Source organism: Dermochelys coriacea, chromosome 11 (assembly GCF_009764565.3).
Source record: "Dermochelys coriacea isolate rDerCor1 chromosome 11, rDerCor1.pri.v4, whole genome shotgun sequence".
Lineage (NCBI taxonomy): Eukaryota > Metazoa > Chordata > Testudines > Dermochelyidae > Dermochelys > Dermochelys coriacea.
The window spans coordinates 58,234,558-58,260,822 of NC_050078.2; the positions used below are offsets into that span (position 1 = coordinate 58,234,558).

At 42.8% G+C, this 26,265-nt stretch overlaps 1 protein-coding gene across 1 annotated transcript in view; it reads right to left on the bottom strand.

Moving 5' to 3' along the window:
• The window catches only part of BOLL (boule homolog, RNA binding protein), a 76,379-nt gene that overhangs the window by 26,681 nt on the left and 23,433 nt on the right, over positions 1-26,265 (bottom strand). Inside the window, exons 6-10 of the mRNA XM_043504859.1 lie at positions 25,463-25,517; positions 19,050-19,125; positions 13,767-13,894; positions 9,256-9,327; positions 3,873-3,920 (exon numbers count right to left, since the gene is read on the bottom strand). Coding sequence (XP_043360794.1) covers positions 3,873-3,920; positions 9,256-9,327; positions 13,767-13,894; positions 19,050-19,125; positions 25,463-25,517 — 379 coding nt within the window. The remainder of the gene's footprint in view (positions 1-3,872; positions 3,921-9,255; positions 9,328-13,766; positions 13,895-19,049; positions 19,126-25,462; positions 25,518-26,265) is intronic.

Below are 26,265 nucleotides of genomic sequence, written 5' to 3' on the forward strand. Positions count from 1 at the left end.
GTTTGTACATGCCATTGCTGTAGTGCTGTCATATTACTAGGACAAACTTCTGGGAGGCTCTGACAGTTTGGAGGATATGTCTGTGTCAGCTTAGGAATTTCAGCTTTGGCTTGTGAACACCATTTCTATTTGTAAGAAGAGGTTACTCACCCTCTTCAATAACTGTGGTTCTTTAAGATTTTAAGATTCTACTCGATAAGTTTATGGAGGAGATGGTATGATGGGATAATGGGATTTTGGTAAGTAATTGATCTTTAAATATTCAGGGTAAATAGGCCAAATCCCCTGAGATGGGATATTAGATGGATGGGATCTGAGTTACCCAGGAAAGAATTTTCTGTAGTATGGGGCTGGTGAATCTTGCCCATATGCTCAGGGTTTAGCTGATTGCCATATTTGGGGTTGGGAAGGAATTTTCCTCCAGGGCAGATTGGAGAGGCCCTGGAGGTTTTTCGCCTTCCTCTGTAGCATGGGGCATGGTTGACTTGAGGGAGGCTTCTCTGCTCCTTGAAGTCTTTGAACCATGATTTAAGGACTTCAATAGCTCAGACATGGGTGAGGTTTTTCATAGGAGTGGGTGGGTAAGATTCTGTGGCCTGCACTGTGCAGGAGGTCGGACTAGATGATCAGAATGGTCCCTTCTGACCTTAGTATCTCTGAATCTAAGATGTGTGTCCCTATGGGTACTCCATGCTAGGTGCGCTTGCACCCATTGCACCTTTGATCAGAGATTTCGCATAGCAGTGTCCGTTAGGCCCACACATGCATGTTACTCAGTCTCGTGCATCGCACTATTGTTATATAGGACCGCATGGGCCGAAATGCCCTCAATTCTTTCTCAAGCTTCATGGCAGATAACTTCAAAGACAAAGGAAAGGAGGATGGGTAGTGGAGCACACACAGGGACATGCATCTCAAAGAACCACAGTTCCTGCACAGAGTGAGTAGCCATTTCTTCTTTGAGTAGTGTCCCTATGGGTGCTCCACTCTAGATGTACCGAGAAGTTCCCCTTAAGGAGGAGGGGGCTTTGGAGTGAATCCAATATAGAAGAAAGCCCAGAACCAAATACTGCATCGGAAGCAGAGTCATGAGTTCATGCATAATGCTCAGCAAAGAGATCCCCTAGATAGATAGAGGTCCAAGTCGCAGCTCTACGTATCTCAATAATGGGAACATTTTTCAGAAAGGCTATTGAAATAGAAATGGACCTTGTAGAAAGTGTTTGTATGTTCGAGGGTGCTTGGAGATTGCAAGGTTGGTAACAACAATGAATGTAGTTGGATATGCACCTAGAGAGTCTTTGTTTATTTATTGTTGACCCTTTTGATCTGTCTTCAATTGAGACAATTTGTGGGACTTTCTAAAACAATTAGTCCTGCCAAGAGAGAAGACCAGGGCTCTTCTAATATTGAGTGTGTGTAACAGTGCTTCCTTCTCACCCAGCTCCGGTGTAGGGTAAAAGACCGTAAGGTGAAGGTTAATGTGGAATTCTGAAGATGCTTTTGGTAAGAGCTTGGAGTGTGGTCATAATATGATTTTGTCTTTGAAAAATACAGTGAAAGGGGAGTATGCCATAAGGGCCCCTATTTCCCTAACTTGCCGGCTTGACATGATGGCTACCAGAAATGCCATTTTCACTGATAAATGGAGGAGCGAACAGGTAGTCAGTGGCTCGAACAGTGTCCTCAAGTTAAGAACCAAGTTGGGATTCCAAATCAGAATAGGACATTTGACTTGTGGGAAGAGATTTCTGACTCTCCTGAGGAATCTTATTGAAGTTGAGTGAGCAAACACGGAATAATCCTCTATTAGAGAGCGGAAGGCTGCCAAGTGGACCTTAACAGAGCAACAACAAACCTGAGTAGTTAAATTCAGGATGTAGTCCAGTATATCTGACAGCAATGAGGTTGCTGGTGGAATGTGCTTTAGGTCACACCAGAAGCAAAATCTTGTCCATTTTTGCGAGTAAATGTAGGGGGTAGACTGTTTTCTGCTATGTAATAGTACTCTTTTTACTCCACCTGAACAGGCTGTTTCTAAACCTGCAAACCACTGAGTAGCCATGCTTTGAGGTGAAGCACTCTGACATTGGGGTGAAGGATCTTCCTGTCTTTTTGGGAAAGAAGATAAGGAGCAGTCCAGAGAATGATCAATGAACAAGAGGTCAGCTTTATGCGGGTAAGGAAACTGTGTCCGTCTGGGCCAGGGTGGAACTATTATGATAACTCTGGCTTTGTCCTCCTCTTTCTTGAGCAGAACTTTGGATATTAGAGGAGTCGGAGGGAATGAACATAGTAGACCTGACAACCACAGAAAGTGAAAGGCATCACCCAAAGACTGGAGACCCAGGCCACCTCTGGAGCAGAACTGAGCACGTTTCTTGTTTCTGGCCATGGAGAACAGATCTATCTGAGGGATGCCACATCCCATTGTACTCAAGCACATATTTTGGCAATCTATTTCCCACTTGTGGTCTTGAGAAAAGTGTTGTCTGAGGGTATCTGCGGTTACATTCTGATGGCCTGGGAGGTAAGCTGCTATGATGATGATCTTATTGCATATGCACTAATTCTAAAACTTTGACAGCTTCAGCACAGAGGGAAGGGGGATCTTGCCCCTCTTTGTCAGTTGATATAGAACATGCATGACCTGTTGTCCATCACGACCTGTATGTATTTGCCCCAATCAATGGTAGAAATTAGACACAGCCATATCTGACTGCCCTGAGTTCTAGGATGTTGATGTGCAGAAGACATTGCTCAACCCCCTAATAGAAGAGCAGGGACAGACAAGGTGCTGGGGGCTGTTTTAAAAAGGACATGCTCTTGAGGAAAAGGAAGCCATTTCTTCTATGGAAACAAATGACCCAAAAAAGGAAAATGGAGGCAACAGAGACATTACTTAAATGTCTTGGACCAAACCCAAGACCCACAAAGTAGGGTGAGATAACACTGAAAGGAATTACGTTCAGGTGTTTTCTTTTTTTTTTTTTTCCATAGGTCTGTAACTCTCGTGCCTTTTAAGAGGTATGTGACCATATCTACACTAGCAAGTTTACAGTGGCACAGCTGTACTGATCCAGCTGCACTTCTGTAAGATCGCTCATGTAGCCACTTGATGCTGATGGAAGAGAGCTCTCCCACAGACATAATAAAACCTCCTCCACGAGCGATGGTAGCTATGTCAGTAGTGCAACTTTGCTGATGTAGCACTTAAGGAAGATGTTACCTACACTGACAGGAGAAGCTCTCCCACTGGCATAGGTACTCCACTTCCCCAACAGGTGGTAGCTATGCTGACAGGAGAAGCCCTCCCATTGACATAACACTGTGTACATGGGAATTTGGTTGGTGTAACTGGATTGCTCCTTTTTCCACACCTCTCAGTGATGCATTTATAGACCTACGTTTGTAGTGCAGACCAGGGCTAAGGCTGGGCCAAATGGTGACAGAGGCCACTGCTATTAGACTAACCATGGCATGTCTAATTGCTTGTGTTTCAGGAACTTAATATTCCCTTTGAGTTCAGACTCAAAATGCCTTGGATGGCAAGATTCCCCATACATATAAACTAGAGAACTCCTGTAAGCTGGACAAAGCTTTCTTGTGGTAAAGAAATATGTGAATAAACAAACGATGTGATATTTTATTAAACTGTACTATATTCCTTCCATTATGCCAGGAAATACTGCATGATTGCATTACTGAGATATAGCAAACAATATTAACCTGAACAGTGCTGATTAACTGCCTTGGGAGATATCATTTCATCAACTGAATTATGGACCAGTGATTTAAAAATTAAAAAAGCATACCGTGCATTCAAACAAAGAAAGCAATGACCAAATGCTGCAATTATAAAATATATTTACCTGTGGAACACTCCATTGCCACTGCCCTGAAAGACACTGTGCAGGTGCCTAGGTTCATAAAATAAGCGTTTATTATTTCATAATTCAAACATTCTCATATAGAAAACACCTTTCAAATACGTTTTTTTGAAAATAAAACAGACACTGGCAGGTCTTAACTGATGAAAAAGATGTAAGGTAAAATTTTTCAAAAGACTCCAAGTAATTTAAGCGCATAAGTCCTATTGACTTTCAATAGGACTCTGGTTTGGGCATTTTTGAAAATGGCACTTAGGATCCTAAATCACTTAAGCACATTTGAAAATTAATAATTTTTAATAAATAAAATACATAAAGTTTTACTACAATTCAAAAGTATTTTTAAAACTTTGCAACAGTCCTATTTTTAAAGATATTTTTATCATGGTCACAACTGATCAATAAAGCCAGAAACTTTCCAGAGAACTCTTCTTCCAATTAAGCACTGGTTCCCAAACTTTAACAACCTGTGAAACCCTTTCACTAAAATGTCATGTCTCGCGAACCCCCTCCTAAAAATGAATATTTCCAGGAATTTTATCCTTTACCTGAGGATAAATTATAAAAGCAGTGATCTTGGAAATATAAAATTTGTTTTTATGACATTCTTATTATGCACTATTTATTATTAATTACTGTTTATCATTACAGCATTTTTATTACATTGTGAAAACAGCAACACTCTTCCAAGATCTCACTTTCGTAGCTTGTATCACTTTGAATAAGCCTGTTATAAGACAAGGCTCCTATGTTTCATCAAGGAGTATCCGCTGTGAAACAGCATGAAGGTATTTAAGAAGCCAACTCAAAGAGTTCCTTCTATACAAGCATTCAGATCTTGAGCAGTCTAGGCAAACAACACACATTGCAACAAAGCTTAAACTTGTTCTTCATATTAATTTTAAAAAACATACTAAAAATAAATGCCTATTTAATTTTAAAAACAGCAAAAAATATCCACCTGCCTTTCCATTTCTTATAAGGAGTCTGGAAGTTTAAATCTCCTCAGTGTGATAGATATGCTTGCTTTGATCTGCTTAGCTCTTGGAAGTCCAGGGGCTCTAGGCTGCTGGCCCCGGGCTGCCCGGGGTCCCTAGGGATAGTTCTGTCCACCATTAGGAAATTTTTTCCCAAGAACCCCCTATAACATTTCATGAACCACTGCAATTAAGGTCCCAAATCTGCAAACAAAACTACTGGTGAGAACCCTTGTGCATGCATAAGTCCCTTTAACATCAGTGAGACTGCATGGGTGTTAGAATTCACATTGGTGCATCTAGTTATAGGATCAAGTTCTAAACCCTTAGTGATTTCCAACTTTGTGTGATTGGTTCACCATTTTTTTTAAGCAAGGATGGGACTGACCCAGCTATCTAGCATTACCATAAAGAAAGTACCAGAGTTCATTCCAGGTAGGCAGGGAGAAAATTCAATCCCAGTGAGGGGTTGTAGCAATGGAATACCGCAGTGTGCTATCTACTGTTACTTTAAATTTTAGTTATTGCACTGGTAAACTTTGAAGGGAGCGTTGTTTGGCCAGAGGGACAGATGCTACGAATTTATGGTTTTGAGAGAATGGTGAAAGCAAAACTAGACAGTTGGAGAGAACGAGAGGGTTACTCACCACGTGCAGTAACTGAGGCTCTTAGAGATGTGTGTCCCTGTGGGTGCTCCACTTTAGGAGATTACGCACCCAGTGCCTCTAATGGGAGAATTTTGACAGCAGTATATGGCTTGGCTGCACATGCGCTCTCCCCGTCTTGCGCCTGTTGCGCTAGTTGATTAGCGCTGTGCAGCCCTTCCCCCCCCATTCCTTCTCTACTGCAGAGGACTAATTAGAACTCCAAAGTAGAGGGGAAGAGGGAGGGTAGTGGAGCACCCACAGGGGGACACACATCTCGAAGAACCTCAGTTACTGCACAAGGTGAGTAACCCTCTCTTCTTCTTCGAGTGATGTTCCTGTGGGTGATCCACTTTAGGTGACTGTAGAGCAGTGCCCCTCAGGTGGAAGGAGGGGTTCGGAGTTAATTTTCAATGGACGACGGGACTGTGTGTCCAAGCTGAGTATCAGATGCTGAGACTTGGTCAATGACATAGTGTTGTATGAACGTGTGGGGTGATGTCCAAGTAGGTGCTTTGCATATGTTACTCCTGGGGGAATTCTACACCAAATACTCCAACATTCTGCACCAAAAAAATCCAAAATTCTGCATATTTTATTTGTCAAAATCATGCAATATAATTACACCAGTTTCGCTTATGTTGGTAATTTATTTAAACTACCAATCAGAAAAAAAAAATCACAATAACTGTTCAGGATTTCTCAAACACATGAAAGTTAAGTTACAAAGGTAACCAAGACCCTGCATTCTAGTTGTAATGGATTTTAATTTAAAATTACATTACTTTTATTTTGGTGTTCTGTAAAGACTGTCGATTTAAATTGCTCAGACTTTCACACATGAAAGTCATACAGTTTTGCTAATCATTGTTCTGCATTTTTTTAAAAATGGATAAGTAAAATAGATCCTGAGCTGTCATTTAACCCCAGTGTGCCTCTCTGGTACAGGAAAAAAAGCTAGAAAGCACACAGACCTTCCTAGTGAGGGTTCCATTACTGTCATTTACAATAAGGGCACGTCTTCACTGGCAACATTAAAGCGCTGCTGCGGCAGCACTTTAATGTGGCTTGTGTAGTCACGGCATAGCTCTGGGAGGGAAAAAAAACACCTCCATGAGGGGAGTAGCTACCACCTACCAGAATTACTTTGGCTTGATCTTATCTGATCTTGTGTATTACACTGGGCAGTGGCGGGATGGGAGGGAAGGCATACAGGAGAGGTAGGTCCCATCAGATGAAAAAAGCATCTCCTCTGGATTTTGGTCCCAGACCCGCTCTAGAGCAAAATGTTGGACATTTGCTGTTCCGGCTTGTAGCAAATAGGTCTATCGAGGGGAACCCCCATTGCTGAAATATGTTCTGGATCACTGAGGTGTTTGTTTCCCACTCATGGTTGCGTGAGAACTTTTGGCTTAGAGTGTCTGCTGTGATGGTTTGAGATCCCGGTAGGTAAGTGGCTGATATGCTGATGTTGTGTTGAATACACCATGTTCACAACTTTCATTTCTGTGCAAAGAATGCGATCTTGCTCCTCCCTGTTTGTTTATGTGGAACATGCAGGCCACATTGTCTGTCATGATCTGTATGGTTTTGTTTTCGATTAGAGGCATAAAGTGCGCATAGACATTGCGAACTGTTTGCAGTTCCACAACGTTGATGTGGAGAGTTGATTCCGAAGGAAACCACCTGCCCTGTGCCGTGTGGCTGTTTAAATGGACAGCCCAACCCAGTAGGGAGGCGTCTGTTGTAATTATCATGGGGGGGCATTTTGTGTGGGTGGGTACACCACTGTAATGAGTCCTTGACCTTCACTGGCATGCTTAGGAGTTTGTTCAGTCTGTTTGTGTGGAATGTACACTGTCCTGAGCCAAGCTTGCAGGCAGCGCAAGCATAGTCTGGCATGATTTACTACATATGTGGTCACCGCCATGTGACCTAGTAGATGAAGACAGATCCTGGCAGATACTTGTGGACTATGTATCATGGTATCAATCAAGTTTGTTGGGGCGATGAATCTCTGAGGTGGTAGTGATGCTTTTGCCTGTATAGAGTTTATGTGGGCCCCAATAAAGTCCAGTTGTTGAACTGGTGTTAGCATTGACTTTTGAAGGTTTATTTGTAGACCAAGATCTGTGAAAAGTGACATTCTTTTGTGTTGTTTCGACGGCTTCTTCTCGAGTGTGAGCCTTGATTAGACAATCATCTAAATACAGGCGAGTCTCATCTTACGCGCATTTAACATACACGAATTCAGCTTTGCGCGGTCGGCAAAAACAAAATAAAAAAACAAAAGAGAAAAATAACAATTTAAATACTGTACCTGTAGTCCAGGTGATTCCGCCCGCCATTGCACTCAATGTAATTTTGACTAAATGCGATTTTTGCTTTATGCGCTGACTGCGGAATGTAACCCCAGCATAAGATGAGACTCGCCTGTATGGGTAAATCTTGACCCCTTGCTTGCACAGGTGGGCCGCTGCCACTGCTAGAACTTTGGAAAACACTCGGGGAGTGGGGGGGTTGGAGATTGGTTTCTGTGATGTAGAGGACTGCGAAAAATTTGATCTTCGTTTGGATGGTGTTTGCCTACATCTTTGAGAATAAGACGGTCACTGGTTCTTGTGTACGGAACCTGTCTAGGACATTATAACATATAATACCTGCCCTGTTTGCATTTTGTTGCTGGTGTATAGATTCCTAGAGATCTAAGAGTGGCTCTCGAGTCCTTTAAGGAGTGAAGTGACTCATCAATCTGGCTGGCAATCAGCTTCAGACCCTCGAAAGGAAGATCCTTTACTGCTGATTGCATCTCCCTTGGAAACCCTGAAAAGTGAAACCAGGAGGCCCGGCAGATGCAATCGTCCTCGCCGCAGTGTCAGGGGAGTCCAATGATGCCTGAAGGGCTGTTAGAGCTATAAAGTGGCCTTCAGAAATGCTCTCTCTTTTCCTCTGGTATAAGTTCAATAAAGTCTCTTCTAATTTTGAATAAGCCATGTGGTCATATTTTGCAAGAGAGCTTCATTATTGGCAATTCTAAACTGTAATGTTGCCGACGAGTAGGCCTTGCAGCCAAGTAAATCCAGCCTTTCGCACTCCTTATCATAAGGTGTGGACTTGGAATAATGGTGCCTACCTCTTTCGTGTCCACCAAGAGAGAATTTGGGGGTTGGAAAAAAAAAATTCTAGTCCCTTCGAAGGGACATAATACTTTTTGTCCGTCCTCTTACACTAGGTCCGATTCTGGTGGGTGTTTTCCAGATGGTTATGACGAGCTCCATAATGGCAAGGGAATCTTGGAAGATGTCGATGTGTGGAATATGTCCAAGAGCTTGGGCTAAGATTCGGTAACCTCTTCAAGAGGGATTTGAAGTGTGTTAGCTATTCTTTTAAACAATGCCTGAAACTGTTTGAAATAGTCTCTGGTAGTAGGGGGCAGAGACATGATGGTCTTGTGAGGTGAGGAAGACAAGCTGGTTGCAGGAATAGCCTCCTGGTCTAACTCCTGATCTATTAGCTCAAAAGTGTGTTCCTGGGAGATGTCAGGTGGTGCTACTGATTTTGGCGAGCAGGGTCTATACATTTCACTGCTGCTTGGTGGCTTGGGAAAATATTGCCTGTATACTGCCCATGGGTCCCAGAATGACCACTGTGGTGGGAAATCGCCTAAAGTGGAGCACCCACAGGGGCATCACTCGAAGAACCACCTCAGGCTATGAAACGATATACCTATTTTCTAACTTTTACCTGGTAAGGATATGTAGGTTGATGATAAATAGGTTGAGCTACCATTACAGGGGAACTGGAAATGGAACGTGACTTTAAAAGAAAAAAGAGATAAATTAGAAATTTTAACACATTAATCTCAGGAATTGTTACTTTTACTAAAACATACATCTTAAGTACTATATGCTATACAACTTACCATTTTAAAAACAAAATAATTTATAAAGAATGGTTACTTACAATAACTATGATTCTCTAAGATGATCACTTGCATGGATTCACACTGCAGACAAAGCACATGGCCTAGGCACATGAACTCGGAACTTTCTTGAAAGCAGTGTTCATAGCTTATATCCTCAAATTCCCCCCACCTCTGCCCAATCTTGTGGATATGAAATGGAGTGCAGCTTCAAACCTAATTTAAGTTCCTTCCACAAAACACACAATCTGCTGGAAGACTCCAGAATAATGGAACATATCATACCAAAGTCCACAAGGTTGAAATAATTGAGGGCCCTGATACTAAAGGACACAGAGTATGTCTACACAGCAAAGAAAAATCTGCAGCTCACCCGTGCCAGCTGACTCATGCTCACGGGGCTCAGGCTGTGGGGCTGTTTCACAGCTGTGTAGACTTCCAGGCTCAGGCTGTGGACCAAGCTCTGGAATCCTCTCACCTCGTAAAGGTCCTAGAGCCTGGGCTCCAGCCCAAGCCCAGATGTCTACACAGCAGTGAAACAGCCCCACAAGTCTAAGTCAGCCGGCACAGGCCGACCTTTCTTTGCAGTTTAGCCATACCCTCAGCACCAGAGGAACCAACATCAATGTACTAGGAAGACCAGAATTGAGGCACTAAGGCTTGAGGTAGTCAACACCAAGGTAATCAATGCCCAGGTGCTCAACACAAAGGGTATGTCTACACGGCAGTTAAAAACCTGCGCCTGGCCCATGTCAGCTGACTTGGGCTTCTGGGGCTCGGGCTAAGAGGCTATTTAATTGCGGAGTAGATGTTCGGGCTTAGGCTGGAACCTGATCTCTGGGACCCTCCAACCTTGCAGAGTCCCAGAGCCTGGGCTCTGGCTTGAACCTGAATGTCTACACTATAATTAAAAGCCCCTTAGCTCAAGTCAGCTGGCATAGGCCAGATGCAAGTTTTTAACTGCAGTGTAGACATACCCATGATGTCTAAAAGATAGAAACCAACAGTAAACTCTGTGTAATCTGTAAATTTCTTCCCAGGACATCTTTCCAATGCAGTTTCTTGGTAAAGATAAAATATTTGTCTTTTGGGGTTGAAAGAAAGGTGCTTGCCCTTCCTTGTTTAAACCCAGCACTTGAACTACCCCCATTTATCCTCCTCCCAAAACAAACATCAATTCTAAAATGTATGTGAGACAGATTGGGGGATATGTTTGTTTCAATTTATGAATTTCATTTTTTGTGAACACTTATATTTCACCCTCCATTTTGAATGTAACCTTTATTGTGGCCTGAAATATTCATTATGGTAGCAGGAACTTGACACGTAATAGGGAGGCTATGGCAGAGCCATCAGCATTGAAAGTGGAACACTATGGTTGCTATAAGCAGGGCAACTGACTTTGAACTTTCTGCCCAGAAGCTTGTGGGGAAAGGAGCATGGAAAATCCCCAGTGGAAAAACAAGGACAGAAAAGGTAGAAAAGGCTGTTTAAAAAGAGGACTACCCTTTAAGCAAGGGAAAACCATTTCATTGCCAGAAACAAAAGACTAAGCTGAAAAAAATGGAGGCAGGAGGGGCTTTATCTCCCTAAAGAACAGTGGTCAAACCCAAAGTTCCCAAAAAGGGGTGAGATCACACTGAGGGGACTGCATTCAGGAATTTATTTTCCATAGATCTGTAATTCTCTTATGCTTTTTAAAAGTAAAGTGTGTATGTGTGTATATGAAATTCCTTTGTTAACCCTGTGTTCCTTGCTTTATGGCTACACTGACCCTGAAGGGATTAACTAGAAAGCTCACACAGCCAGATAGACTCTGCAGGAAAAGTGTGGACACTGGTTCTGGGGTCTAGGTGGCCAGACTACAATGTCTCACTGCCCAAGAAGAGTGTTGTACACTGAGTCAGTGGATTCAGTGATCACAATAGACTGGTATCTATTCAGGGACTGGTCTAGATTGTGACTGCATGTTCTCACAAAACTCAGTAGTTCTTTCCTCCTGCTGACAGCCAAAACCTTTCACAACATTTCTACATAGTTCTCTGTTATGAATTTCTTTCTGCTTTATAATGTCTCATCCTTTATTCTATATTTTAAAAAAAGCAGGTGAGGCCAAATGAAATGAGAATTTAAACTTAATAAACTTTTTGTAATATTATGCATTTTTAAAGTCACAGATTCCCTAGGAAAAGACAAAGGTAAAAGCATTAACATAATGTAAAACAGTTTGTTTTGTTCAACAGGATCCATGAAACCTGTACTAATGATCATCTGTTAACTGCAGTTACCTCCTGACAGACATTAATTACATTATATGATGCAAAAACAACAAGGAGTCCTTGTGGCACATGAAAAGATGCGAGTTGCCTTACCAAGTGGGGGGGGGGAGGGGTCAGTGCTAATGAGGCCAATTCAGAGTTGGAATTAATTTGCAAACTTGACACCATCAAATTAGGCCTGAATAAAGACTGAAAGTGGCTGGGTCACTACAAAAAGCAATTTTCCCTCTGTTGATATTCACCCCTTCTTGTCAACTGTTGGGAACGGGCCATATCCACCCTGACTGAATTGGCCTCATTAGCACTGACCCTTCCCCCTCCTGCAATTAGTAAGGCAACTCCCATCTTTTCATGTGCTGTATATTTATACCTGCCTACTGTATTTTTCACTCAATACATCTGATGAAGTGGGTTATAGCTCACGAAAGCTTATGTCCAAATACATTTGTTAGTCTCTAAGGTGCCACAAGGACTCGTTGTTTTTGCTGATGCAGACTAACATGGCTACCCCTCTGAAACCTGTCATTGTATGATGCAGTAACAGTCAGAAAGGCAGCCAGTTCCTTAGCTGCCATCAAACATGAATGACTAGGTGGGTAAGGTAATATCTTTTATTGGACCAACTTCTGTTGGTGAAAGAGACAAGCTTTTGAGATAACACAGAGCTCTTTGTCAGGTCTGGGAAATGTACTCAGAGGTTCTGTCTATACTAGAGAGTTAATAGTAGCACAGCTGTACTGTACTGCTTGGGGGATGCGATAGAGGGGGAGGCTGAAGGATAGGATCATATTTTCAATGGATAGACAACGTGCCTGCCCACCCTCCACCTGACCACTAGCTGGCAATGTTAGTAGTTGTTCACGTACTGAGGGAAAGGAGGGGGGAAAAGCTGGGGTAGGGTTAGTAAGTTATAGATTGCTTATAATAAACCATAAATCCAGTGTCTCAATTCAGTCCATGATTTTTAGCTGGCACTTACCACCCCACACTTACAGGATAACACCAAACAATTCCCACCTCTTCTGGCCTTCATTCAGGATGTGGTCCTCATCGAATATGGGTTGTAAAGATTTCTAACAACTCCCCAACCTCTCCATGCTCATCTGAAGCAAGCTCCATGCAGACTAGGACACACCAACTGAAAGTGGCACACACCCTGCTAGAACAACAGATGCAAAACCTATAGATATATCTTCACTACTATGATGATCATCACCCCCAACAACATGCCTTTCAAGATCTATGGGTCTTATACTTGCCTATCACAACATGTGATATACCTCACCCGGTGCACTAAATGCCCCAATAACAACTATGTGGGTGAAACTAGACAATCACTATGCTCTCGAATGAATTAACATAGAAAAATGATGAGACAAAACTATCTGTGGGTGAGCACTTTTCACAAAGGAAACCTGCACAATCCCTTCAAAAGAAGAATCTGGGAGCTTCAATCCATAACTTTGCTAGATACAAAAAATCATGGACCAAATAGAAACACTGGATGTATGGTTTATTCCAACAATCTATAACCCACAAGCCCCCCACCCCCAGTTTTTTCCCCCTTCAATGCCCCTAGGAGTGAAGAGGTGTTAAGGGGCCACTTCACCTTGAATGGTCCCTTGAAATATGTGTATGTGAAATATATTTATGCTAAGCAATCTGCTCCACCTTGTATTTAGCTGGGAAACACTGAGTACACTTCCCAGACCTGAAGAAGATCTCTGTGTAAGCTCAAAAGCTCTCTCACCAGCAGAAGTTGGTCCAATAAAAATATTACCTCACCCATCTTGTCTCTTTCATATCCTGAGACCAACACAACTATAACAATACTGCCTACAATCAAAGATAATGTAAAGTTAACAAGTTTCATGGTAGTAATTAATTTTCTTCAGAGTTTTATCTGTTTTGTATAACAGAGAGGAAAGAAGAAAGATGGAAAATACAAGAAAGAAGCGAAAGGAAACAAGCTTCATGGAATAGAACCTTACCAACAAGCCAGTTGTGAGACATATGCAGTATTCTCAAATGATAATCTTTCAGATATTACTTACCGGCCATGGCTGTGGAACAGCTGCAACTTCAGGAGTATGAAAATAAGCTACTCCATTGTGATAAGTATAAGGATATCCAGTTGAAGTGGTCAAGTACATGGTTCCAGCTGCTGGCATTATGCTAGATCCTACAATAAACAAGGATGGTTTAAATTAATATTAAACAAACTTGCAGCTTTTAAAACAAGTGAAGTAATAGAAAATTCCAATGCACATTTTAATTGCCAAACATATAACAAATTTTATACTCTATATATCAACTCCATGTTGTTGCTCTGTATCTCTCTGTAACAGGAATGTGTCTCAAACAAACCACAGATGCTGCAATGGCTCTGGTGGAGTGCATTTTTAAATCCTTGGCAGGAACTATGCTTCTAGCTAAAATGTAACATAGTTCTATGTATCTTTTTATCCACTGTGACAGCCTTTGTTTGCTAATAAGCTCTCTCTGACATCTTTACCCATAGGCTATAAATAGTCAACTGGATTTTCTAAAGGCTTTTGTACTCTCTAGGTAAACACAGTGCCCTTCTAATGTCCACATTATGCAGATAAAATTCCCTGGGTTGGAAACAGGGCTTTGGAAAGAAAGCTAGCAGGGAGAGGTAGTAAATGGAAATTTGATGCAATCTTGGACATGAAGCTAAGATTGGGCCTCACAATCACCTGGTCCTTATGTACCTAAGTATATGGTAGTCCGGCCATTAATGCATCAATTCTCCAGCTCTCTTGGCAGAGGCTTTAAGATGGCTTTAAGAAAAGCTGTCTTTAGAGACAGATGCACCAAAAACATTTTCTTGAGGGGCTCAAAGGGAAGATCCACGAGTTTAATCAGAGCAAGATTTAAGCCCCAAGAATAGAGGAGGCTCCCTTGTAGAAGGAAAAACATTGCTCATGCCTTTCAGGAACAAAGAAACAGTACAATCAGAAAATATAGATCTGTGTTTAATATGCCTGACAGCTAAATGCTCCTTAAGCCTGGATTTAAGTAGAAGGAAGTTGTCCAATGTCCTGATGTCAACTTGGGGAGCCTTCAAAATCATCTCCAATGATGTCAAAGCTACTCTGAGACAACTGCAGATTTGAATAAGAGAGGTAAGTACAGAAGCAGAGTCAAGTGGTGGGAAAAGTATGGGTGAAATGGGCAGTAGCCTCAGTGGTGGTCCCCCATTCAGGCACTGGGAGAAAGAAGGGGTTCTTGGGATCTATAGTAATGAGATGTCCAGGCTGGTTGGTGCTCAGAGGTCTGCCACTGGAGATGTGTGTTGAAGAGACAGCTATATCATTAAAAATCTCCAAAATACTCTTGTGTTGGAGAGTAAGAGAGACAGTTCCTCCTCTTCTTTTGTTTGTGCCCCTCTAGTGGGGAGATGTGCTTCCTGTTCTCTTTCTGATTTCCTGGAGGAGTCCTGTGGTGCCATAACTGATGCATTGGTGCTGGAGGACATGTTCAATATAGGACTTTGTGCTGGCAGAGAGGGAAGTGGTGCTGGATGAAGGGTTTGACCTGGGACTTTTCAAGCCTTATGCCACAGTACCAGCTCAGTTTTTAGTGTTGTGTCATAAACTGATTTTAATGCCACAGAACTGACAGGACTGACCATTGGTGGCTGAGGGAGTCTCTCCCTTTATGGGGCTGTAGCAGGGTGGCTACCCTGCTCCTAAAATAGAAGGGGTTAAAAGCAGCCCTGGAGAGGGCTGTGGCTGGGGCTGGCTAATTGGGGAAGCTGTCGCAGCTGGGCCACACCCCAATCAGGCTGCAGCTGGCCTATATAAAAAGGCTGTGAGCCAGAGGCCCAAGGAGTCTCTCTCCAGGCTGCCTGCCTGATAGGGTACTGAAGGTGGTGCAGTGCTGGGGAAGGAGCAGGCTGAGTGGGGGCACTCCAGGCTGGCAACTCCCCAGTTTGTAGGGCCTGCTGCAAGGCCCATAGAGGTACTGGGAGGCAGAGGACAGGTCTGAACCCCCTTGCTGATGATGAGTGGCCTTTACACTGCAGTCTGCCCCAGGAAGCGGGGGCTTGGTGATGACTGGCAGTAGCCCAGACTGAGGCAAGGTGGGGATAGTGGGTTGGGGGTTCCCTAGGAAGGGGAGACCCAGAGGCAGAGTGTGGGGTTACTGCCAGGGGGCAGAACCCCAGGGAAAGGGGCACTGGGGTCTGTGAGGGACCTGGGGGCTAGAGCTGTGGCGGATCACTGGCCTGCAGAGGGCACTTTGGTGGCTGGATTCCCGATGACTACTAGCAGGAGGTGCCACAGGGGTGAGTCTGCTCCTTTACAGGGGCCAAGTAGATACCAGTCTTCTTCCTTTGGTGGAAGATGGTGCAGAAGCCCAAGGAGAAAGGTTTGTCTCACAGGAGAGTACCTCAGGATTGATTGTGGTCTTGACACCAGTCATGGGCCTGCCAGAGTTTCAGGCTGTACATGTTCTGAGGCCAGATGAGTCTGGAGCCTCAAGTCTCTCTCCCTTCTGGCCTGGGGAGTAAAGGCATGGCAATGGTAAGAAAGTTGGCTTTACTCAAAAACAGATGGAATTGGATGTGGGCATCAGACTCAGGAATACCCTGGGCAAAAGCCTCTTGAAGCCCTTACAGGGCTCAGGACCTGTCATAGTTCTGGTAAAGGAGCCCAGAGATAGGACAAGGGAATGGCTACTTACACTATTGTAAAATTGACTTACTACACTACACAATACTAACTATTTACAGACTTACAAGAAAAGGTTTTATAAGGTAGTTTAGTCCTGAGGACAGGACATGGTGAGTTCCGTCTGCTCTCTGCAGTGGCAGAGAAGGAGCTGAGTCAGTTAGGGTGCATGCTCCACTATATAGAGTAAGGCAATGATGTCATTCTTGTGTACTCCCAATGGAATAGCTTTTCAAGGCAGTTCGGCAGCTCAATACCAGGAGATGCCAAACCCACAAAATATAACCCAAAGAGGCTCTTGGAGAACAAAATGTTTTATACTCAATATAGCTTGTAAAACATAACTCTGTAATACAGATAAAAGCAATTACAATGCTAAGGTACTGAAATATGACTGTCCTGGGTAAGCTAAGCTTTAAATCTATGGATTCACACTCTTTGACAAGACACTTCATCAGTACCTTTTCAAAGTCTTCCCAAAACTCCAAAAATGAAAACTTAAAAAAACAGGGATGCAATTTTGGATAAGCATATAAGTTTTTGAACGTTATTTTGCATTAAATTAAAACAATCTTAACAGTAGAGCTGGTTGAAAAATTTCCAAATTCCCAATGTCGACACATTTTTCATTCATTTTAAACATAAAAAATCAAGTTTTCATTCAAATTTTAGTTTTTCAATTAGCTCTAGTTAACAGTACCTAAAAACAGTTCATAACAGTCTTTATTAAGAATAATCTTTTGCTATAAGAAAATAAATTCCTGAACACTTCAAAGCTGTCTAGTCAGGTCACAATGCAACTAGTCATTAACTAAGCATCACAAACCACAACCCCAGTATTAGAAACATGTGAAGAGGTAAAATGTAAGAAAGGGGAACTAAACAATTCCTCGGCAAATGCTATTACCGAAGTCAGAAATAAAGGTGGAAAAATAACTTGTTGACAATCCTATCAATCTTGGAAGTTTGTATTTTGGTATCAGATAAGTTGGCCAGTCCTGCAGGTAAAAGTATTGACACGCCAAACTTGTGGGAGACGAACTATAGATTCACAGAAACTAAAGTCAGTGGAAGCCTATTCCATCCCCTTCCAATTCAGTATTCCCTATGCTATACATTTACTAGTACAACATCCAGTCAATTTAAAAAATATTTCAAGCAACATTGCTTTTGTTACTTCTCGTATGAGACCATCCCAAACCCCAAGAGATTTCAATCTCTGAAATTTATTTCTGATGTTCAGCCTAAATTTTCCATTTATAAATTACATTCTTTTACTGATTATAGCCCTTCACTGTCCTAAGTAGTTGGTCTCGTAACTTGTGTTTTCACTTTTCAGATATTTATAGGCTATTATCGAACACCACACCAACCCTTAGTCAGAGCTTAGTTAGGGTATTCATCATAATAATAATTATCTTCTCCCATTAGGTCAGTTACTCTAGATCCCTAATTGTATTTGTTGATCTTCTCTAAATTCTTTGTCTGCTCTTTCTGGTAATACAGTGCACACAAGTAAATGGAATATTTCAAATGTGTTTGCTCCAGAGGAACACAGAGAGGGACCTACTGTTCCATAACATGGTGTCTTTTGGGTATGCAAGCCCAAAATTACATTGTTTTTTTTTGTTTTTTTTGCTGACATACCACAGCAGTATCAGGTATAGAAATACCTTCCTTCTCATGTAAAAATCTACAAAAAGGGACCACTCCCATCAAAGATTTTTTGAAAAGTTTTTGAAGAACTGAAGCAGCATTGCTACAGGGATGATGCAATATGGGACAGGTGACACTAGAGAATAGGTAGGGGGAGTGGATATCTAAACATACATATGCCAAAGAGCCTCTTGTATAAACGTTCCAAATCTCATGGATCCCTGGCTTTACCCAGAGAATGTCCCTGCCTCTGTTAGGCACAACCTCTGGAGTAGATAAGAGAAACATGAACCACACACAATATATTATCTCATTTAAGTCTCCTTCAGTGTGGCTGTAGGATGAATACACTTTCACTTCTTGCCATCCTTAAACCGTGTATCACTGCTGCCTCGTCATGGCTTGGGCCACTTCCAGCACATCTGAATCCACTGCTGTGTTACCACCGGTTATACTTCAATAGCTATGACCTTTGAACATGGCTTCACACAGCACACATGGGGATTTAATGTTCCTTAAAGCAACATATGTAACATGTCAATATAACATGTGCCTTGTTTCCAATAGCAAAATGCTGTATACAGCAGACTGTCACATACTCTTTCCCTGCAATTAAAACACATTTGTCTTTTGCTTTGAGGCTCTGTCACCATAAGGGCCTGTGGCAGCTAGGAAGGAGCATACTGCCATACCAGAGAGTTGCATTCCATGCAGCCTACCCACATTCAAGTGGCTACAGTCTTCATCCACTGGATCCCTTCCATGCAATATACAAAGGAACATACTGCAGGAGGTTAAAGGATGGTGCCTGGAAATCTGGTTCTTTAGACATTTTTGTTAGTATGTCAGTGCTTCCACATGCTGACTATTCTGATCATATTCAATGCTCTGGATTAGTACAGTACAGGTCCAACACAGATATTTTTGGTTAAAAGAATTCTACTTATAGCACATACAGCTAAAGAATATAATGAAAATACATACGAGGAATCCCTACTTGTTGTTTTCTTATTGCTGGACCAATATTCAGTTTCTTATCCTTATAATTAAGTTTTTCAGCCTAAAACAAACAAAGAAAAACACTTAATATTCAGTACTTTTACTTTTTATTTTTTGGGTCCATATAACTACTGAAAGTAGAAGTAGATGAGTGAACACAACCAAGAAGCTTCTTTCAGATCTCTGATAGTGTTCCTCAAGTACTAAAAACTAACACTTTTATTATCCAAGTCCTTGGCTTCATTTTGCAAAAATTACCAATTGTGCTCCAATATGTACATGGTGCTTACTGTGATCTGGGCAAATGCTCAGTAAAATTTACTTCTGAATGTTAATGGAGCTTCCTGACCAGCTACCAGAAACATAAATAACTGCTAGTAAAAACACCAGTTTTACTTTTTTCCTTTTAATAAATAATTGTCATTATAAAAATATTTGAGTTTACTTTAAAAAAAATTTAACTATATTAAAACATGCAATTAATACACTGCAAGGTTACTATATATTTTATAACAGTTGACAGCAATAATTCAGCTGGTGTGCTGTAAATTCACACTCTGAGGGCTTGGCTACACTTGCGAGTTAGAGCACATTAAAGCAGCCTCGGTCGCCCTAACTCATGACGCGTCCATGCTGGCAAGGCACGACCAGACCGCAAGTGTGAAAAATCGGGATGGGGGTGGGGGATAATAGGAGTCTATATAAGAAAAAAACCCCAAAATTGGGACTGTCCCTATAAAATCAGGACATCTGGTCACTCCACACGCCAGGCAATCCGCAGTATGGAGCAATGGCGAGGTATTGGACCTCATCAGTGTTTGCGGGGAGGAAGCTGTCCAGTCCCGACTGTGCTCCAGCTGCAGGAATTACGATACCTTCAGGCAGATATCAAGGGACATGATGGAAAGGGGCCATGACTGGGATGCACTGCAGTGCAGGGTTAAAGTGAAGGAGCTGTGGAATGCCTACTGCAAAGCCTGCGAGGCAAAAAGCCGCTCCGGTGCTGCCCCCACCACCTGCCATTTCTACGAAGAGCTGGACGCAATACTTGGGGGCGACCCCACCTCCACTCCGAAGACCACTGTGGACACTTCAGAGCCCAGTTCAACAAGGCGGGAGGAGGAGGAGGAAAGCAGGAGCGAGGGTGCTGAGGAGGAGGGAGACAGCCCGACATCTCTAGATGCATGCAGCCAGGAGCTGTTTTCAAGCCAGGAGGAAGGTAGTCAGTTGCAGTGGACAGTGCTTGGGGAAGGACAAACACCAGAGGAGGTATCTGGTAAACGGCTTTTATTTTGGGAAGGATGTTGTTCGGTGTGGGCTCTTGGGGCGAGGAGGGTTAGGGCTGCATGCATGCCTAGATGCAGAATACGCTTTGATGTGCTCTCTCACATCGTGGTAATCGGCCTCAATGATCTCTTCAAAAGTCTCATGCAGAAGTTTGGCAATCTGCTTGCGCAGGTTCCTTGGCAGAGCTACTATGCTCCTTGTCCCATTAAGGCTATCATGTCTGCACCACTGTGCCGTGCGGGGCAAGGGGACATTCCTGCACACAGGCAAGCTGCATATGGGCCAGGGCGGAAGCCGCATTGTAGTAGAAGACCCTCCCTTGCTTTCCAGGTGACCCTCAGCAGCAAGATATCTTTCAGGATGAACTCCTGTGGAAAATGTGGGGACAGTGTTCAGTATAGGGGCCCCCTGCAGCTTCTTGGCTCTCCCCTAGGCATAGAACCCCAGAGCACAGTACGGCCGTGAAACAATCATGCCCCTTGCTCCTGTACTTACTCATCATTTTGGGGCTCCTGTGGGTTATGTGCACTCGCTTTGGGAAGGGCAATTTCTGCTATTGTGTACAATGTGTTTGTCTTTAAGTACGGCCGAATCGTTGCTGTGTCTGGTGTGAACAATGCTGCCTCTTAAGTGTTGCATTTTGGCTTTATAGATGCAACCTTGAGATCCCAGCTGTCCTTGTTATCAACATCCGAAAGACTCCAAAGAATCAGGAAGTGTATGTGAAAAAGCAAAGAGGACATGCTTCATGAAATCATACAGCAGTCCCTTAATGAAAATCAAAAAGGGCGGGAGTGGCAGGAGAGTGAAAGGAGGGTCTGCCAGCAGAATGCAGATGGCCAGCACCAAAGCATGGAGTGGCTGCTAAGCATCATGGAGTGCCAAGCGGATGCGATACAGGCGCTTGTAGCAATGCAGGGGGAGCACTTCCGCACCCGCCCCCTCTGCGGCCCTTGTCCCAAAACTCTTTCCCTTGTGCCCCCATGTCACCGCCAACCCACTTTCCCCAACATCTGGGTTCTTATTGCCACCAGCTGCCTCCAAAACGTGTAGCTTCACCACCCAGCCCTGCAAACTACGACCCTTACTCACTGCACTCAACCCCCATCACCATGCATTTCAACCATCCTGAAGTGTAGCACTCCAGACAGGAAGGCTGAGTATGATAGGACATACACAAATCTGTGATTGTCCCGTTCCCCACCCCACCCTCTTCCCTTTTCCCACAAAGCACAGACGTGTCATGCCCTTTCTGTTTCCAGACAGTTGTGTTTCTTTTCAATAATGAATTTTTTGGCTTTGAAAACATTCTTTATTATTGCATTAAGTAAAAGATATCGTAGCCCTGGAACGCACCAGGCACCGCAAGTCAGTGCATCATATGTAGCAAACACAGATTCCTACTAACATTGGAACCACTGCACTTCACTCCCATGTAGGGCACCAAACATTACTGGTGGCTTTCAGCCTCAAATTGCTCCCTCAAGGAATCCCTAATCCTTGCAGTGCTGTGCTGGCCTCTAATAGCCCGGCTCTTTGGCTGTTCAAATTCAGCCTCCAGGTGTTGAACCTCCAAGGTCCATGCCTAAGAGAATCTTTCACCCTTCCCTTCACAAATGTTATGGAGGGTACAGCACATGGATATAACCGTGGGGATATCATTGACCAGGTCCAGCTTCCCTTACAGACAGCCACAGGGGCCCTTTAAATGGCCAAAAGCACATTCCACAGTCATTCTGCACTGACTCAGCCTGTTGTTGAACCACTCCTTGCAGCTGTCAAGGCTCCCTGTGTAGAGTTTCATGAGCCATGGCATTAAAGGGTAAGCGGGATCTCTAAGGATCACAATAGGCATTTCGACTTCCCCTATGGTAATCTTCTGGTCTGTTAAGAAAGTCCCGGCTTGCAGCTTCCTGAACAGGCCTGTGTTGCGAAAGATGCATGCATCATGCACCTTTCTGGACCAGCCTGCGTTAATGTCAATGAAACGCCCATGGTGATCCACAAATGCCTGGAGAACCATCAAGAAATACCCCCTTCTGATTAACGTACTCTGAGGCTAGGTGTGCTAGGGCCAGAATTGGAATTACTTCCCATCTATCGCCCCTCCGCAGTTAGGGAAACCCATTTGTGCAAGGCCAGCCACAATGTCATGCACATTACTCAGAGTCACAGTTCTTCTGAGCAGGATGCGATTAATGGCCCTGCAAACTTGCATCAACATGATTCTAACAGCCGACTTCTCCACTCCAAACTGGTTAGCGACTGATCAGTAGCTGTCTGGAGTTGCCAGCTTCCAGATTGCAATAGCCACTCGCTACTCCACCGGCAGGGCAGCTTTCAATCTCGTATCCTTGTGCCGCAGGGTGGGGGCGATCTCGGTACATAGTCCCATGAAAGTGGCTTTTCTCATCCGAAAGTTCTGCAGCCACTGCTCATCATCCCAGACTTGCATGACGAAGTGATCCCACCACTCAGTGCTTGTTTCCTGAGCCCAAAAGCAGCGTTCCACGGTGGTGAGCAATCTTGTGTAGTATGTGTTATGTGAGTCGACATCCTCAGACTCCTCATGGTCAGTTTGTAGCGTAAGGAGTAACTTTCCTGCAATTCATGACGTGTTGGCGAGACCCATTGGCATATTCCTCAGCAGTTCAGGATCCATTCCCGCAGACCGAAAGGGAAGACAGACCACGCAGTACAAAAACCACTGGAAGATGGCGTCAAATGTGAACGGAAGCACAGGGATTGCTGGGATGCAAAGTGATGCATCACGGGGTGTTGGGAAAGGACCCAGAATGCCCCACACCCTCCTGCCCCCTTCCCACAAGCCACAGCACCAGAATGGGAAGAGATGATCTGTTGGATAGCTGCCCATAATGCACCGTTCCCAATGCTACTGCAAGTGCCGCAAATGTGGCCACATCAGTGCACTTGCAGCTGACAGTGTGAACTCACTGCAGCGCTTTCCCTGCTGCTGTCTCTAAGGGCTGGTTTAACTCACAGTGCTCTACATCTGCAAATGTAGCCATGCCCTGAGGCTTGCAGCACAGTAACTTGTTGTGCAGGTTAGCGCTGTCTACATTGGGAGTTAGGTCAGCTTAACGACGCCACTCTGGAGTATGGATTTTTTACATCCCTGAGTAATATAGCTAAGCTGACTTAATTTTCTAGTGTAGACCAGGCCAAAGTGTAAATTAAAGTAGGATGGGACTACTTTTATTTACATCTTCTTTCAGCTCCTCATCATTTAAAGGAAAACAACAAAAGTGACTATAAAAAATACTGTCAAATGCACAAAGTAAACCAACTGCAAACTTTCGCTAATCTCTTTCAGTTATAGTAGATGTAAGTATTACTTTGCATCTACAGTAGGTAAAACAAAAATCAGACAGCAATGTGATTTTTAAATTATAAGTGTCCCTTTTATTCTGCTTCTGCAAAAGGAAATCTGGAGGAACCAGAGGGCCTGATTCTCCATTTCCCTGGACACTTTGTAGTCATTTACACCAGGGCAAAATGGGTGTAAAATCAGAATCAGGACCCAAGTTTCCACTACCAGAGCTAGAAGGTCCAAGTACCAGATACAATACATACATTAGGGAGCTAACAAGAAAGCCTCAAACCTTTTGCAGTTTTATTATCCAGAATATTTATTTAAAGAATGATCTAAAAGGAAATGTATAAAGATATCAGGTCCAGTCCAGTCCAAAGGCAACAGTCAGAGAACAGAATACTTTCCTCCTCTGGGCCCCAATTTAGCAAGATATTTAAGCACTTGCATAACGCTAAGCACTGTCTATGTGCTTAAAAATTAGGCATGTGCTGTGCTGAATTTGATCTTTGGAACACAAAGGATGGTACTATGTGTTTTCTTTCATGGCAAATAAACCTATTTAATGGAAAGCAGTGAGTGAGACATGATAACGAGTGTACAGTTTCCAGAGCCAAACTGCTTCCTGACACAGGTGGTGGGAACAAGCACCTCTCCGATGATTGATGTTATATATTACATTGGTATTATCAGTCAGAATTTGGACTGCTTTTATATATATATATAAATTTTCATGAAATGGTATTTCCCATTTTTGACCAACTCTAGGTAAAATTATACAAACATATATACATATATGTTTGTATAATTTTACCTAGAGTTGGTCAAAAATGGGAAATACCATTTCATGAAAATTTCATTAAGAATTTCCCAGCTCTTTGAATACAATTTTCAATAAAATTTCAGTATTTTAAAAATCTCAACCAGCTCTACTTGTTGATAGGTCTCCACTCAGTCTAGAAGAGGCTTTGCTTGAGATAACATCCTCTGGTCTTCTTCAGGGAACTTCATGAACACAACTGAGCCCATGGCTCATCCAGCCAACATAGCCCAAGCAGGCAAAAGAACAGGTTGCAAAAGGCTACGGTTGTGGAGCCATCATGGCTTCCTATATCCTAGGAGAAGTACAAGAAAGGTTCATTCTGGAGCAAACCTCACATTCGCAGGAGCAAGAATTAAGCGTATCTGGAAGTGGGCCTCACAGATCTCAGAGTTTTTTGAGTGAACCTTAGTGGTTCCTCCTTGATGAGAGTGGGGTTAACTTCAATTTCCCTCATGATCTCAGCCTCAGCCCTAAAAATATAGTCTCCTTTACTTATGTTTTATGACAGCTGGATTCTCTACTCAAGGAAATCAAAGCACCAGGAGGAACTTCAGATCCAAGTGAGGAATACAAGGAAGAGGCTGGAAACAGCTATTTCTACAAAGTTGAGAGAAGCACACTGAAGCATCAGCTTCACCTGCTTTAGTCAAGTCCACAGACTCCCAGCACCCACCCTCCCTTAAAACTAAATCTCTGAGATGTCTTCTTAGATGTTCTGTGGGTTCAGAAGGGAAAATAATGCTACTGCTGTTCTCTTCATCCTTCTGTACAAAGAAAGGAAAGCAACAAATCTGACAAACTGGCCCACAGACATCCTGGGCTTCTTTAATACCTTCAAATCCAAGCAGGTAAACGCAGAAGGGACAAATATCCATTGGTAATGGATGTCTGCAAGCACGAATACCAAATTAAAAAATTTACCTAAACAATAAGTATAATGATTATATATCATCTTACCTCTTGTAAAATTTTTTGTGCATCTTCTTGAGTTTCAAAAGTGATGAAACCATACCTAAATAAAAATTACATAATTTATTTTTCTTGGCATACTACTTTATAACCTAAACCATGTTACAATATATATTACATATTACACAAAATACTATGTTAAAACATTAAGTTTGAAAAGTAAAGCACTAAGAAGTTATAAATGACAAATTCGGTTGCTATGGCAACCTTAATTCGGCCCCCAAGGCGTATGAACTATAATAGTCTTTAATTACATGATCAGATTCTATTTTTCTTACAGGACCACTGACTCATTCAGTGAACAGTGCTTAATGAGCAGCTATTCAATATTTTGTTTTATCTTCATTGTTCAGTACATGGCCCTGGCCCAGGCCCAGGCCCTGCTCTGAAGACAGAATTAACATCCTCATGGGCGTTTTTATGGTGATCATCACTATAATATGACTGCTTTATAAACATTAATGAATTTATTTTCGCAGCACCTGTGAGAGGAAGGGGTATTATTATCCACATTTTACAGATGGGGAATTGAGTCAGAGAGATTAAAGTCAAAGGTTTCCTCTACATTTTGGTGCCCAATTTACTGTATACTATCCAAACCCTTCTCTGAAGGCATAATTATTAATATCCTCATGGGCTTTTCTATAGTACTGGCCAATAGCATCTTAATTCTTCACAAATATTAATTAATCAATTTTCACAGTATCCTGTGAGGTAACAGAGTGGTATTATCCTACTTTAGAGATGGGGAACTCAGGAACAGAAAGTTTAAGGTAAAAATTCTTCACTGA